Source organism: Durio zibethinus, chromosome 28, assembly GCF_047325235.1.
Source record: "Durio zibethinus cultivar Kanyao isolate XHJ-2024 chromosome 28, ASM4732523v1, whole genome shotgun sequence".
Classification (NCBI taxonomy): domain Eukaryota; kingdom Viridiplantae; phylum Streptophyta; class Magnoliopsida; order Malvales; family Malvaceae; genus Durio; species Durio zibethinus.
Window position 1 is genome coordinate 3,998,846 of NC_143189.1, and position 14,179 is coordinate 4,013,024.

General features: G+C 33.0%; 2 protein-coding genes, 1 long non-coding RNA gene and 1 other non-coding gene across 8 annotated transcripts; 2 read left to right on the top strand and 2 right to left on the bottom strand.

Moving 5' to 3' along the window:
• The first annotated feature begins 647 nt into the window (after positions 1-647).
• Positions 648-5,557, top strand: LOC111280497 (putative potassium transporter 13). Its single transcript, XM_022867960.2, has 9 exons — positions 648-941; positions 1,576-1,807; positions 1,905-2,153; positions 2,403-2,453; positions 2,725-2,985; positions 3,072-3,124; positions 3,389-3,503; positions 3,955-4,209; positions 4,300-5,557. Exons 1-9 carry the CDS (start codon positions 900-902, stop codon positions 5,277-5,279), a joined length of 2,238 nt encoding a protein of 745 aa, XP_022723695.2. The 5' UTR covers positions 648-899; the 3' UTR covers positions 5,280-5,557.
• A 194-nt stretch (positions 5,558-5,751) lies between these two features.
• On the bottom strand, positions 5,752-6,318 carry LOC111280498 (uncharacterized). Its single transcript, XM_022867961.2, has one exon. It carries the CDS (start codon positions 6,205-6,207, stop codon positions 5,992-5,994), a length of 216 nt encoding a protein of 71 aa, XP_022723696.1. The 5' UTR covers positions 6,208-6,318; the 3' UTR covers positions 5,752-5,991.
• Positions 6,319-7,226: 908 nt separating this feature from the next.
• On the top strand, positions 7,227-7,308 carry TRNAS-AGA (transfer RNA serine (anticodon AGA)). Its single transcript has one exon. It is a non-coding gene; the product is annotated as a tRNA-Ser (tRNA).
• A 313-nt stretch (positions 7,309-7,621) lies between these two features.
• Positions 7,622-12,813, bottom strand: LOC111280557 (uncharacterized). Of its 5 annotated transcripts, XR_016335088.1 has the most exons (7): positions 12,296-12,813; positions 11,486-11,673; positions 11,317-11,388; positions 10,842-10,915; positions 9,038-9,243; positions 8,784-8,847; positions 7,622-8,694 (listed from the first exon to the last, which is right to left on the bottom strand). It is a non-coding gene; the product is annotated as an uncharacterized LOC111280557 (long non-coding RNA). The 5 variants fall into 5 exon arrangements; XR_016335087.1 differs by having other exon boundaries at positions 7,622-8,932; XR_016335086.1 differs by having other exon boundaries at positions 8,784-9,243.
• Positions 12,814-14,179: the final 1,366 nt, after the last annotated feature.

Below are 14,179 nucleotides of genomic sequence, written 5' to 3' on the forward strand. Positions count from 1 at the left end.
TAAATAATGACTCAAACTTGTATTCCCAAATGCCAATCATGTCAATTTTTTTTTTCTTTCCCATCCAAATATAAAAGGATGGAAAAAAGAAAATAAATGCTGAAAAATGGATCATGAGATATTATTATTGAAAATTTTTAATTATTTTAAATATATCTTAAAAGAATGTATCATATTTCAAACTTTATTTGTGGAATCTAAAAATTTTATTATTAATATATTTAATAAAAAATTTTATCTGTTGGTCGAGAAATTCTCAAAGTATTATGTAAAATATTCCCATAAACATTTTCAATAATGGGATGATTGCTACATTTTCATATCTATTAAAAATTTTATTATGAGTATTCAAACATTTAATTTTATCAAATTAAATTTTTAAATATTTATTTTTATACAGTTGGATGATAGAAATGGATGTTAACAATTAATTAATTTCCATTCAATAAAAACAATAAAATAAAATAAATTTTTAATTAATTATAATAAAATAATAAAAATTTAAATAATTATTTAATTTTAATTTTGGTGCTTTTATTATACTTAAACGGGTTACGGGTATAATCAAACAAATTTTTTTTCTTAATTTTTTTGTTTTGTTTTTTTTGTCAGCGTTGTTAAAAGCAAGTCTCTGTTCCTTATTTGACACGTTCTTTTAAAAATATTTTTAACCGTCTGCCTCTAAATCCAACTTACTATTTATCTTCTCTTTCTCTCATAAAGAACCAAAAAAGGAAAAACACACTATTTTACAACTGTCTCTGCTTCTCTTCTCTTTTACACACTCTTTTTGGATTTCTTAAAGCCCTTTTCTTAAATTTTAGTTGGAATTTACGATTTCGTTTTCAATACCTAGTTTGGCTCTGTTTTTGCTTAGTAGAAAGAAAGAAGACTGTTGTATGGATCCGGAAGCCGGGTCCGTGACCTGGGAGTCTCGGCTGGTAGCGCTTTTATTTTTTTTATTGTTTTAAATTTTAGATTTTTGGGATTTTGATGTTTGTATTTGTTCTTTTGTTCATCTGGGTACTTCTGTTTTTTTTTTTTTTTGTTTTTTGTTTTTTAGTTGTTGTTGTTGTTGTTTTCAAATGTTTGTTAGTTTTGGGTTTTGTTTGTTTGCTGAGAAAATGTGAAAGAAAACCGTAGGAATGTTGATTTTGTTAATGTTGTTGATAATATTTTTCGTATAGGTTTATTCAAAGTGAAGTAAATGTGACAAGTTGTCTGAGCTTACGTTAAGTTTTGAATTTATTTTTTTCATTCATATTTTATTGAATTTGGTTTTGCTTGTACATTCGTTCTATTAATTTCCTGATAGCTTTTAATATTATGTTTTAAACAAATATTTAATTTCTTTGAAAAATTTGGAGTTTCAAAATTAGTTAAAGTTTGTAATTTGCTTTTTCTTTTTCTTGCACGTAAATTGTTGAACATGCTTTTTTTCTTTTCCTGTGTTCCATTTATTGAAGATGTTTAGAAATTATAGCATAGCATTTTTGCTTATTTTATTATGTGTAAGAAAGAATTTTGATAATGAATGAGAAATTCTAATATGTTTGATGCTTGTTTTACATGCAGAAATTTTACAAGACTACTTTGTCTCTCGCTTATCAGAGTTTTGGTGTTGTATATGGTGACCTGAGCACTTCACCAATCTACGTTTACAAAAGCACATTTTCGGGAAGGTTGAGACTTCATGAGGAAGATGATGAAATTCTAGGGGTACTGTCTTTGGTTTTCTGGACTTTGACTCTAATCCCTCTATGCAAGTATATTATATTTGTTTTAGGGGCAGATGATGATGGTGAAGGTGCTTTCAAAGACCTGCATATTTTATCACCTTGTTTATTGAGAAAAATACGTCTGCACTTTATAAGGATTTCCTGAAGGAGGCCTCATTCCTGCAGGTGGAACCTTTGCTTTATATTCATTGCTTTGCCGGCGTGCAAAGCTGGGTCTTTTGAGTGCTTCTGATGCACCTGATGATGACATATCTGCCTACAACTCTGGACTAAACAGGAAGGAGACTGTAGCTAGTTCTATTTTAAAAAAGTTCCTTGATAAGCATCATAGTTCTCGGCTTGTGTTGCTTCTGGTTGTGCTCCTGGGGACTAGCATGGTTATTGGTGATGGCATCCTAACCCCATCTATGTCTGGTATTATCTTTCTTTTTAGATGACTTGGAATTTGATTACCTTTATTCTTTTCAGAGGGATGAATCTGGAAATTCGATATTTGCAGAGCCTTTTGTTGTTGCTTTGCAGATGAACCCTATGAAATTGCATATGATTGTTAGTTGCACTTACTAATCACAAAAGTTGCATCTGTTACTTCATCAGCTAATTTTTTTCCTCTCCTTCATGGTCGCCCCCTGCATTTACTAATGAGTTGCATTCTTTATACAGTTCTTTCTGCAATCAATGGCATCAAAATTAAGGCTACTGGCCTCTCTGAGAGTAAGTCAAACTAGCGTTTTCTCTCTCTCTCTCTAGAGTGTAGAATTCTATTGATTCAGAGTCACTCAAGTTGCTCCTTATTACTGATACATTTACCATGCCCACCTGCATTCTTCCTGTTACTAGATGGAAATTTGCAGGAAAGCTTTTTGTGTATTACATTTGGACAGGAGTTTCCATAACTCCCTTTTGAATGAAGCTAGTATTTTCATCTTTGATCAATATTATTTATGCACATTGGCACATCCTTAATTTAGCTTCTCTCATGCAGCCTATACTGCATTGATTGCATGTGTGGTTTTGGTGGGGCTGTTCGCACTTCAGCATTTTGGGACTCGTAGGGTTGGATTTCTTTTTGCTCCTATTTTGTTAGCATGGCTCTTTTGCATTAGTGTCATTGGCATTTACAACATAATACACTGGAACCCACATGTAATAAGTGCTCTGTCACCATATTACACGTATAATTTTTTCAAAAAGGCTGGAAGAGATGGATGGAGTTCTCTTGGAGGAGTTGTTCTTTGCATTACAGGTTTGACTGTTACCTCTGTTGCTAAACCCATTTAATTTAAGGTAATGATGATTAGAATAATGAATTTTCGTTCTTCAATTTATCAGGTGCAGAGGCCATGTTTGCTGATCTTGGTCATTTTTCGCAGCTTTCAATCCGGGTAAGTTCTTACCTGTGCTTGTACGAAGTTTGAATAATTTGGAAAGGAATGAGCAATTATCAAATGCATGCTATGATCGGTTCCTATCTAGTTCCTTGTTTTAAAAATTGTAAATGTCTTAATGAATGTGTCTTTATATTTCTCTGTTTCCTATCTTTTTCTGTTGGTCGATTGTATAGGAGATTTGCGTATTTCTTATGTGAAAGCATGACTTTAACTGATCTGCTTTCTTGATTTCTATTAACATATGTTTCTGATGAACAGATTGCATTTACTGTTGTTGTATACCCCTGCTTAATTTTGGCATATATGGGAGAGGCTGCCTATCTCTCCAAGCACAAAGAGGACCTTCAGAGAAGCTTCTATAAATCAATCCCTGGTAAATCAAATGAATGACTCTTGTAATATTTCATTGGAGAATGCTCCATAATATTGCTCTATAAGTAAAGAGTGGTTTTGGTGTGTACTGTGTTTGGTCGCAACAAAAACATGTCATCCATATAGATTAGTAAGAACAATTGTAAATGTTTATTATATGTAAGCCTTTTGGATGAGTTTAAAGGGTAAATGTTTAAGTCTGGTCTACTGCTGAGCCAAAAAAAAAAAAAGAAGTCTGGATTGATTAAATCTTTAAATATCTGCTCCAATCAAATAATTCTACATTTTATTGTTAATGATACTATTGCTTTTTAATTGTTTTGCTGGCATAGAAGAATGTTAATGATACTAGTAAGGGTGAAAATAAGAGATACTTTTTTCCATTATTATCAGATATAGTACATTGGGCTTGAGTGCATAATCCCATGGCAAATTTCCTCTTTTCTATGCAGAGGTTGTATTCTGGCCAGTGTTTATCATTGCAACCCTTGCAACAGCTGTTGCGAGTCAAGCAATTATTTCTGCTACTTTCTCAATAATCAGCCAGTGTAGGGCTTTGAAGTGCTTCCCACGTGTCAAGGTGGTACATACATCAAATCACATACACGGACAGATCTACATACCAGAGGTGAATTGGATCTTGATGGTTTTATGCCTTGCTGTTGTGGCTAGCTATAGGGATACTGACACAATAGGCAATGCATATGGTACAATCTTGAATGCTTTCTCTCTTATCCCTCTCTTCTCCCTGCAGCTTACTCACATTCGACCTTGACTTGTTGCTATTCATTTTTTAGGTCTTGCGGTGATTACTGTAATGTTGGTTACCACCTGCTTGATGTTTCTGGTTATTGTTATGGTTTGGAAGAGGAATATTTTGGGAGCTCTAGCTTTTCTTGTTGTTTTCGGATCTCTGGAGTTTTTTTACTTCTCTGCATGCCTTGCAAAAGTTCCTAAAGGGGGTTGGTTCCCTCTGATTTTCTCCCTAATAGTTCTGTCTACGATGTGCGTATGGCACTATGGGACTGTAAAGAAACAGGCTTATGAGTCGCACAACAGGGTTTGCTTGGACATGCTTCTAAGAGTGGGCCCAAACCTTGGAATAAATCGTGTTCCTGGAATTGGACTAATCTACTCAAATGTGGCCACGGGGGTTCCACCAATGTTTGCCCATTTTGTCACAAACTTTCCTGCCTTTCATCGTATCCTTATATTTGTTACTCTTCAAACTCTTACAGTTCCAAAAGTTCCTGCCAATCAGCGATTTGTTATCAGTCGCATTGGCCCACCAGAGTTCTGTCTCTTTCAATGTGTTGTTAGATACGGTTACAAGGATCAAAGGAAGGATAGTCATGATTTTGAGAGTCATCTGGTTGAAACCATGGCAGATTTTTTACAGTGTTGCAGTGATGATGGTGAACTTCGAGTCTTTGAACGGGAATTTGCCCTGAATCAGCAGCAATCGAGTCCACCAGAGGATGTAGCTGCTTTGATGCTTGAGAATGTAGTCAGTACTGGATCTAGCAAGAAAAAAGTGAGATTTCGTGGTGTTGGGCGTAGCAAGGAATTGGAGGATCTCACAGAGGCAAGGGAATCTGGTCTGGCATACATGATGGGTAGCACTTGTGTTTTGGCGAGTGAAACATCTTCCTACTTGAAGAAGTTTGTCATAAACGTTTTTTACGGGTTCTTGAGACAGAACTGTAGGCGTCCAGCCACAGCACTTGGGGTTCCACATACCTCTCTGATCGAAGTAGGAATGGTTTATAGAGTTTAAATCATAGCACAAAGTTTTAAAGAAGTTGATATTCTTGAGCAGAGACAGGTTGGCAATTGCGCTTAGCCTTGCTGTCCGGTATACCAATTGATGCAAGCCGCAAATAGTTAATAATCGAACTAACTGCCTGATTTTTTTTACCACTGCTTCTAATTAGATTTTGAAGTTTTTAGGTTTTTCTCACATATAATACAGTTTTACTTTTGGTTTGGAGGTTTTGCAGATTTTAGTCCTTGTAGGAATACCGAATACACAAACATCAGTATTTTTCAGTGTCATCCTATCTCTCTGTGACTCTTCTTTGTACATGAAATGGAATGTTTAAGTTATTAGAGTTCAAATTCTGACAATCTCAAATAAAAAAGAAAAAATCCATTAGCTAATGTTAATTTATTTGATTTCTTATTTGCAGGCATTATCAAAATGACTGGATTAAACTGCGTTAAGCAAAAGAAAATTCACTTCAAAAGTTTAAACTAAATTATACATCAGAAAATAGACATGCTACAAATATTATTGATTAATATTTCAGCCAATATGCACCAACACAATATATCTCAATTTCACAGAAGTATAAGCATCAATACCACAAACAATCAACCTTTCTCTACACCCAAAAAGTAGAGATATGTGAAAAAAATTTTCTAAAAGAAACCCAGATATGAAATCAAATCTTGGACCTTAGAGTAGCTTCAAGTCTGAGATTCCCCTATCAAACATTGGCCAAGTTGTCGGGCTTGGTGTGTGGCGGAGGAGGAGGAGATGGGAAAGAGGTTGTTGCACCAGGCGGTGGAGCTGGTACCCCGTAAATCTGAGGGTTGGTACGGAGATCTTGTCTCCCTCTAGCTCTTCCCAGGAAGTAACATCCAACACCAAGTAATATGCAGAAGAAAATCAGTGGCAGAGAGATGACTACAACCAAACCCATTTTCACTTCTTCCCAAGATTTCTGTGTGTTTGTGAATCCCTGTTTCTTTTGCTGTCTGAAAGAGGATATGGGGGAGAATATATATAAACAGGTTTTGGGTTTCAGGTTCTATCCAGGACACAGTGGAAAGAGGTGACAAAGGGGTTTTTAAAATGTGCTTGCTTTGCGAACGGTCTCCAGCTCAACGGTCAAGCCTCTAACGGCTACTTTTTTGGTGGGCCTCAGCAGAGATCCAATCCATATCCAATGTAGACAGTTAGCATTGCCGGTTGAGAAAGTAAGGGTGACTCGGCATATGATTCTCCTAGGATGTTTCTTAGAAGTAGTTCAGTATTATGCTTTGTCCACCAATGAAAGTACTTCTCTAGTAATGCTCAATTTTGTACAAGCAGTACTTCAATCAAAGTTATTTTACGAATTATGTTTAAAAATTAATATTTAATTGATTTGAAATTTTAATTTTAATAATTATATTTTTTTATCTTGAGATTAGAATCCCATTTATACTTAAAAAAAAGCCCATAAATTTACCAAAAATTGTAGGTGACAAGGGCTACTATTGTGCAATCATTTAAATAAAATCGATATAAATATATATATAAAACATAATCCTCGAGTTAATATAAAATATTTATATTTGATAATCTAAAAATAATAATTTTAAATTATATATTTGAGATAACTTAAATAAAATATTATCGACTGAACTCAAATTCAAATCTTTTATGTTAAAAAAAATAATTTTTATCAATTAAGCTAACATTTTGTTGGTGCAAAAAATCATATATTCATCTTTATTTAATGAACTTTCATGTCTCAAATTTTCAATGTTTTGAATAGTTTGAAAAAACAAGCAAATGATTTAATTTTTTAGAGTATAATTTTGACTTCACAAGCTAACTAAATAAAATTTAGTTTTAATGGTAAAACAATTCAAAATGCCACCTTGCTATTTTGGCAAGCAATACTCTTCTTGTTTTGTTTAGAAAAAAGGTTATTTTGACAACCCACAGAAAGTTGTGGACGTGCCGGAGTGGTTATCGGGCATGACTAGAAATCATGTGGGCTCTGCCCGCGCAGGTTCGAATCCTGCCGTTCACGACATTTATTGTACACGATGAAAGTAGTTTAGTGAAAAAATTTTAAAAAAAACCTTTGAGCGTAGCAACCTCACCAAGGGCAGGATATTGATAAGGAGGGGCTGGTGGAGAAGTGCTTGTGGCCATAACACCATCTGCAACTGCAACCATTGTGGGTGGCTGAGGATTAATGCCAAGTTCTAGAGCCAGCCATTGCACGCCCTTCTTGTTGCCCTTTGTTCCTTCCCATTACATAGCAACCAAAGCATAACAAGATAAAGAAAACCACCGTGGGAAGTGAAACTATCAACACATATCCCATTTTTCAGACTTCTCTCTTCCGGGAATATTTTGGAAAAAAGTTGTTTAAAATCTGACTTGGGTTTCTTTGGAGCAAAGGGTATCCATCTAACTTCTGCTATATGCTAATGCTCATCACATGGAGAGAGACCAAACACAGAGGGACTAATTCTGTCTTTCGTCGTAAATCATGAATGTCTATCTTTGGGAAACTGTGAGCTCCAAGTACTTCTTGCTTGTCTGAACTTTGTGGAGGTTTTCGGCTTGACTTTTACCTCGTCAACTAGTGGGCTTAATTTTCTAGTTTTCCCTTCCAAAATCTTTATCGCTTTGGTTGGCAGCACGTTCTGAATTCCTTTTGATGTTTGTGTTTTAATTAGTCATGTTGTCATTTTCTATCCACCTGTTGCTTCCCTGTCCTTCCCCTAGAGTGGAAAGGAAAATGGGTGGACACTATGTTTCACATCAGCCAAACAACTTGCACAAAATTAATGCAGGTTTTGCAACACAAAAGAAAAAAAAAAAAGGGTTCAGTTTCGCATCTTCACTTAATTTTTTGGTCTCAATCTGTTTACTTTTGCAACCGACTATACCAGGAAGAAATTGGTCCTAGCAAATATTCCTGATCATGATGATTGTAATGAACTTCATAGCAAATTCCAATTCAAAAAACAATGTTATTAAAAGAATTTCAGTTCTGTCTTGATGACATAGCAGCAAGGACATACACCTCTCACCTTCCTTCAATAATGTCACTGAATACTGTGACATTTACTGGAGAAAGAATTGGTGCTGCCCCTGGGTTAATTCTTTTCTTACTATTGTTGTCATTATTATCAGATATAGTGGATGTGTGTGTATCTTCTGTCACAAAGCTGCCTGTTAAATCCTTAAAATCCCAGTCAGTTAGATAGCTTGGTCTTGTTATGACACCGCTTACTTCAATATCTCCTGCAAGCAGAGCAACTACATGGGCGGCCGCATCGTTGGTGATCCCTGAGTGCACAGAAGTGCCACTCTCACCACTCGGAGAGCTTCATTTTCATCAAACTCAACCAAACTCGGATCAACAGATCCGACCTTTGGTTATTTTCAAAAAAACCCATGCCTGGAAACATTGTAGAAATAAATCTCATGCATCATGAATTATATTTCCACAATGAGTACTAGACATGAACAAGATTTCCTAATACTCACCCATTGGAGAAAATAGATCGTCATCCTCCAAGCTATTATCAGAGTTTGGTCTACCACTGAGAATCTACAAAGCAACAACACCAAAGCCAAAAACATCAGCTTTCTCAGTGAGACGCCCACGCATTGCATACTCAGGTGCCAGGTAGCTTCTTCAAGATAATTAAATTACATTGGTTAATAATGTTTATTGAGAAAACTCCTAAATCTAGCTACTTGGGTACAGAAGCTCATCAACAAAAGGTTGACAGGCCTACATGTGTTTTCTTGTCGTCATAAAGCTTTGACAATCCAAAATCAGATATTCTTGGATACAGCTCTGTATCAAGCACAATATTGCTTGCCTTTATGTTTCTATGGACAATCCTTGGCCTAGACTCCTCGTGAAGAAAAGCTAGCCCTCTTGCAGTTGACAAACAGATATTGAAGCAAGTTGGCCAATCAAGATGCAAGTCATTATCTCCTGCATTTATAGCGCAAGCAACCTCATAAAGTTATTCATTAATCAACAAAGAAATAAATTTGACTGCACATGTATTGCATTTTCCTGTCAAAATACTGAACAAGAGAAAATAAATCTTGCACATATTATCATACCATTCAAATCCATTCTTTTATTTTTTTTCTTTGTAAAATAATAATTTGTAACAAAGAATAGAAAGCATGAAATGATTACAGAATGTTCTCATAAAAAAGAGCGCCTGATCAAGGCTTTTGTTCTCAAGATACTCGTAAACAAGGAGATGCCTATTTCCTTCAATGCAACAGCCGTACATTTTGACAAGATTACGATGTTGCACTGCTGATATGGTAGCTATCTCAGCAAAAAATTAATTCTTCCCTTGGTGATGACATAGATTCACATAAAACATTTTTGCTGAAATTTTAAAAATGCATTTGTATTTTACCATGTGTATACTTGCAGATTACGATAAATCATGCAATTTTAACATAAAAGAGAAAGAATAGAAAAAATCTTTCAAGTGAGTTTGCAACTAACACTTTTGAGGAGTCTCGGGAAAATCTAGTCCATATAAGTTATGTCAAAGAAAAATGTATGAATGACATTTATCATTATAAGTAGTATTAGGAATAATGACTCAAATCTCATAATAGATTTGTTTAGAATTAATTAGATATTACTTGATGGCAAGTTGACTTGTAGAAGAAAAATTTTTTTTAAAAAAAAATTCTTAATAGACAAATTTATATGTTTATAAATATGTGAAATCTCTATAAGGTTAGATATAAGAAAAAAATGAAAAAGAATTGTAAAGTTTTATGAGTAGACATTCCATAAGACTACTTGAGATTTATGTATTATGGATGTGTATATTTGAATATTTATGAGTGGACTAGATAAGATTAAGAGGGTCCACATAGGTATAATGTATATGTGTATATGAGTATGCATTTGTTTGTGTTAAAATGATACACATGGGTATGCGTTTGTTTGGGTTAAAAACACATCATAAGATTAGAGGAGATTAAGAGGATCTATAGGTATTAGTTATAAATGTTTGATTTGATTGTATATTTATAATTCTCTACAACTATTGGATATGATTTCTCATCAGTAAATATAGGTCGGTTGAATCGAATCAAATTAAATTCTTATCTCTTATATAATTGATTAATAGTTTGATTTTGTTTTTATTGGTGTAATTAAATTAGAGCCATTTGGACCTAACAATTAGATGGTATGTAGAGATTAGGGTTGCAAGCTTAGACATAGTTTTCTAGAAGCTAACTTTTGTGCCATTTTTTTGGTGACTTGGGCTTTGGAGGTAGTGAGGCTTGTAGAGTGTTAGGTGTTAAAAAATTTAGAGAGGGTATTTTATGAGTTGCAAGGCCTAGGTCTTTAGATTGTAAGCGGTAACAAAAGGACATTGTACAAGTTAACTACATCTAGAAGCAGCAGTATCCTTCCAATCATTAACTAATTTATCATTTCATGGGCATATGGTAGCATTTAAGAGTAAATGCTTTCTTAAAAACCAGAACTATCTGATGCTTTATATGGTGACAAAAGGACTCATTGAGAGTTTTTTCAAGTCTTACAGCATAAATAGCTCCAGAAAATTTCCAAGCTCCTTTGGAATGGGTCCAGATAAACCATTGTGGGAAATTGACTTCTACAAAGTAAAATCAATAAATAAATAATCCAAAGAATAGTGTCTTCTTGAATATAAGAAATTAGCAGATAGTAGTAGTAAAAAAATGAAAAAAATATACCTAGAAATGAGGAAAAATAATGATTTCCTATTCTAGTACTGTCTGTCATGCATAAAACAGAGTGGAATTAAGATAATGACATATATGAGAGTGACATGAAAAACCATTTAGGCTAGGAAGTGGAAGTGTTTAACCATAAAGCAGCAGCATATATATTTTCTGCCTTTCTATTATGTTTATTGGAAACTTGATCTTAAAGCCTGAAAATCATTAATTACAGAGCTAGATTTATTTGAAAATTTTCAGAGAAATAACGTCTACCATAAATGAAATGCTTTACAGACCATCTTTCAGTACTCACAGAAACTGTAGTCTAGACATATTTCCAATAAATGCAGGCAAGGGACTAGAGAGGAAGTTTTTATCAATATTCCTGCATCACCAAACAATGAATGAATAAGTCAGTTATATTAAACTAAGTTACTGCAGTGAATATGATTAACTAATGAGTACTCAGAGTGCAAGCATACAGTCTAATGATGTGGCAGATCGTGTTATTGTTGAGAGAACAATCACAAGTGATGGCTGGGTTATTAGCAGGATTCACAAAAAATAGAAAAATCTTCAGCGGGAGTAAGTAAACTGCATGGATCTCCATTATTGTTCCACAAATCTGCTCGTAAATTCCATTGTTGGAAGATTGAGTTCAATGCCCACACTGTTTTCAATTAACAATAGTTCCAAGTAAAAAACATGTTAGGAGATTACCAACAGAATTAACTATGAATAATTATGATAGTTTCTCACTACGTTAATACAAATGATTATGAAGTTTTATACTAACTTTGGGAGATTAATTAATAAAATGTTTTGACAAAGAGATCAATGAGAGATAACTTAATTATCACTGACGGACAAAATTAAATTCTTTGATGACGGAGTATATCAAAGAAGAAAGTTAATGGAAGGCTTCCAGGGAGTATCTGTAAAAGCTTACTAATTATAGGATAGTATATAGATGATCTTGATACTTTCATTTGTTTCTTATTTGCTCCACTGATTCCTATACTAGACATATCGCTGGCGAATTCAAAATTTTTTTCTGAATGTTCAATTATTATATATATATATATATATATATATATAAACTGTTGAGGAATTTACTAATGTTATAAATAGAAAAAAATGTTTAAGGTAAATTTAATTTTGTTGTTTTTCAATATTTAAAGTTGTCAATGGAAACTCTACTACCCCATTTGGATCCTTCTCTGGAGATCCATGGCTAGGAATTTTTGCATAGACCGAAAACATGAAGGGGGAGAGTCAGAGAGAAAGAGTACCTTCGGAGGGATCAGTGGTGATATCCTGGGCATTGGATTTGGTGCATGAAAAGAAACCAATGAAGAAAAATAAGAAGCAGAGCAAGCATATGGAAGAAGACTGACTTTAGCCTCAAAATCATCTTTTTTTTCTTTTTTGTTTTTTTTCCTTCTGTCTTCACAAACAGGACATTGGACGACTTCCGAGCACTGGGCACTGCCTTCGGATGGTGGAATGTTAGCTTCAACTTGAGACCGCTTTGAAGCTTTACCCAAGTTCAACTTATCATTATTTTAATGGTAAGGTCAAGCCAAAACTTAATTGCTATTGCTGCATTCTACGTGAAAAGATGGTTTCTATGCGAAAGTTTCTGCAAGTAGGATGCAAAGCATAGAAGGCAAAAACGAAGTTGGGTTTCAATCTGCAAAGCTTAAACCCCACCAAAAAAATTCGACCTAAATTGCAATTTTTTCAAACTCAGGGTGGAATATGAGTGGCTACGTAGGGTGGAGTATGAGTGGCTACGAAGAGAATGTTATTCATCAATCTAAAATCAATTAGTTAATCAATTATCTATAGGTGAAGAGACTAAATTTGAACATAAAATTATAAAAAAATTAAAAAAATTATTAAATATGAGATAATTTATTTTAATAAATTTCAATCACGTATAAATAAAAATAAAAAACACATTTTACGTGATAATTAGGAAAGAAATAAAAATAAAGTTTTTACTTTGATACTACATTAAATATAAAAAAAATCTTTCACGTGATAAATTAAAAAAAAATAATGAAAAAAAAATCGTAACTCTGATATTATATTAAATATATAATTCAAAACTAATTGAATGGAAATAAAAAAACTCAACTTGAATATAAAATTATAAAAAATTAAAAATTTATTAAACATAAAATAACTTAAAAAAAAAGATTGTATGATCTTTTCTTTCAAATCATTCAAATTAATTATTATATTATTAAAAAGTTAATTATTTATTATTATATCTGATCATTAAATAATGATATTTATTTTAATAAATTAATATATAAGTAATAATTTATTAATTTTTTATTAATATAATTTCTTCACATAATTTAGGTGAAATGAAGATTGGACATTAAAAGAAAATGATAACTGGGTCAATTTTCCAGTTATTGATAAATACCATGTGCTGAAAATGGATAAAACCTTTGCTGGCTCAATTGTTATTAATAAATTTATTCGCGAATTGTGATTGCATACCACAAATAAAAGCTTTGGCGGATATAAATTTTTTTTTTGAAAATTTTAATTTGTTCTTAAAATTTTTCTGTCATACTACTTATCGAATTAAAAAAAATATTACACTAATAAATTTTTTTATAATTTATAATTTTCAAATGTCTAATTCTAATAAAATATGAATTGATGAAGAGATAACCCACGATTAATCATTAGAAAAGCGGATAAAAAATGTTGACTGCTGAGTCAATTTTCCAACTATTTTTGTCAATTAAAAAATAAATATCATGTCCACAAAAAGGTGAAATTCAACCAACCAGGTTTTATCATTATCCAATCAATTTTGATTTTTTGTTTGGTCGATATTCCAATGAATTGTTTACATATGAGCATTCATCTTTTACCTTGATTCGAAATTTAACCATAGAAATATTTAGCATAAAAGTTATTATATATTCTTATAAAATCCAATAAATGTGCAATTCTTTTAGACTTTGAAAAAAAGAAGTGGGAATTGATTTTATCATTGAAAAATCTATACCTATATTTAGGTTTCATTTGGATTCAATTGTACTTTTAGTAAAAGTACTGTTACAAAAGAAATTTGTGCCCATCATTGATAAACATCCATTTAAATGTCAAAGCAGTATTAGGATTGAATATTTTTGTTGCTAGATGAT

Bases quoted from the DNA above. Each gene is read 5' to 3' on its own strand.
- LOC111280497 (XM_022867960.2), top strand. From the start codon at position 900: ATGGATCCGGAAGCCGGGTCCGTGACCTGGGAGTCTCGGCTG. The intron at 942-1,575 runs GTAGCGCTTTTA...TTTTACATGCAG, and splicing joins TGACCTGGGAGTCTCGGCTG to AAATTTTACAAGACTACTTT. The intron at 2,986-3,071 runs GTTTGACTGTTA...TCAATTTATCAG, and splicing joins AGTTGTTCTTTGCATTACAG to GTGCAGAGGCCATGTTTGCT.
- LOC111280498 (XM_022867961.2), bottom strand. From the start codon at position 6,207: ATGGGTTTGGTTGTAGTCATCTCTCTGCCACTGATTTTCTTCTGCATA.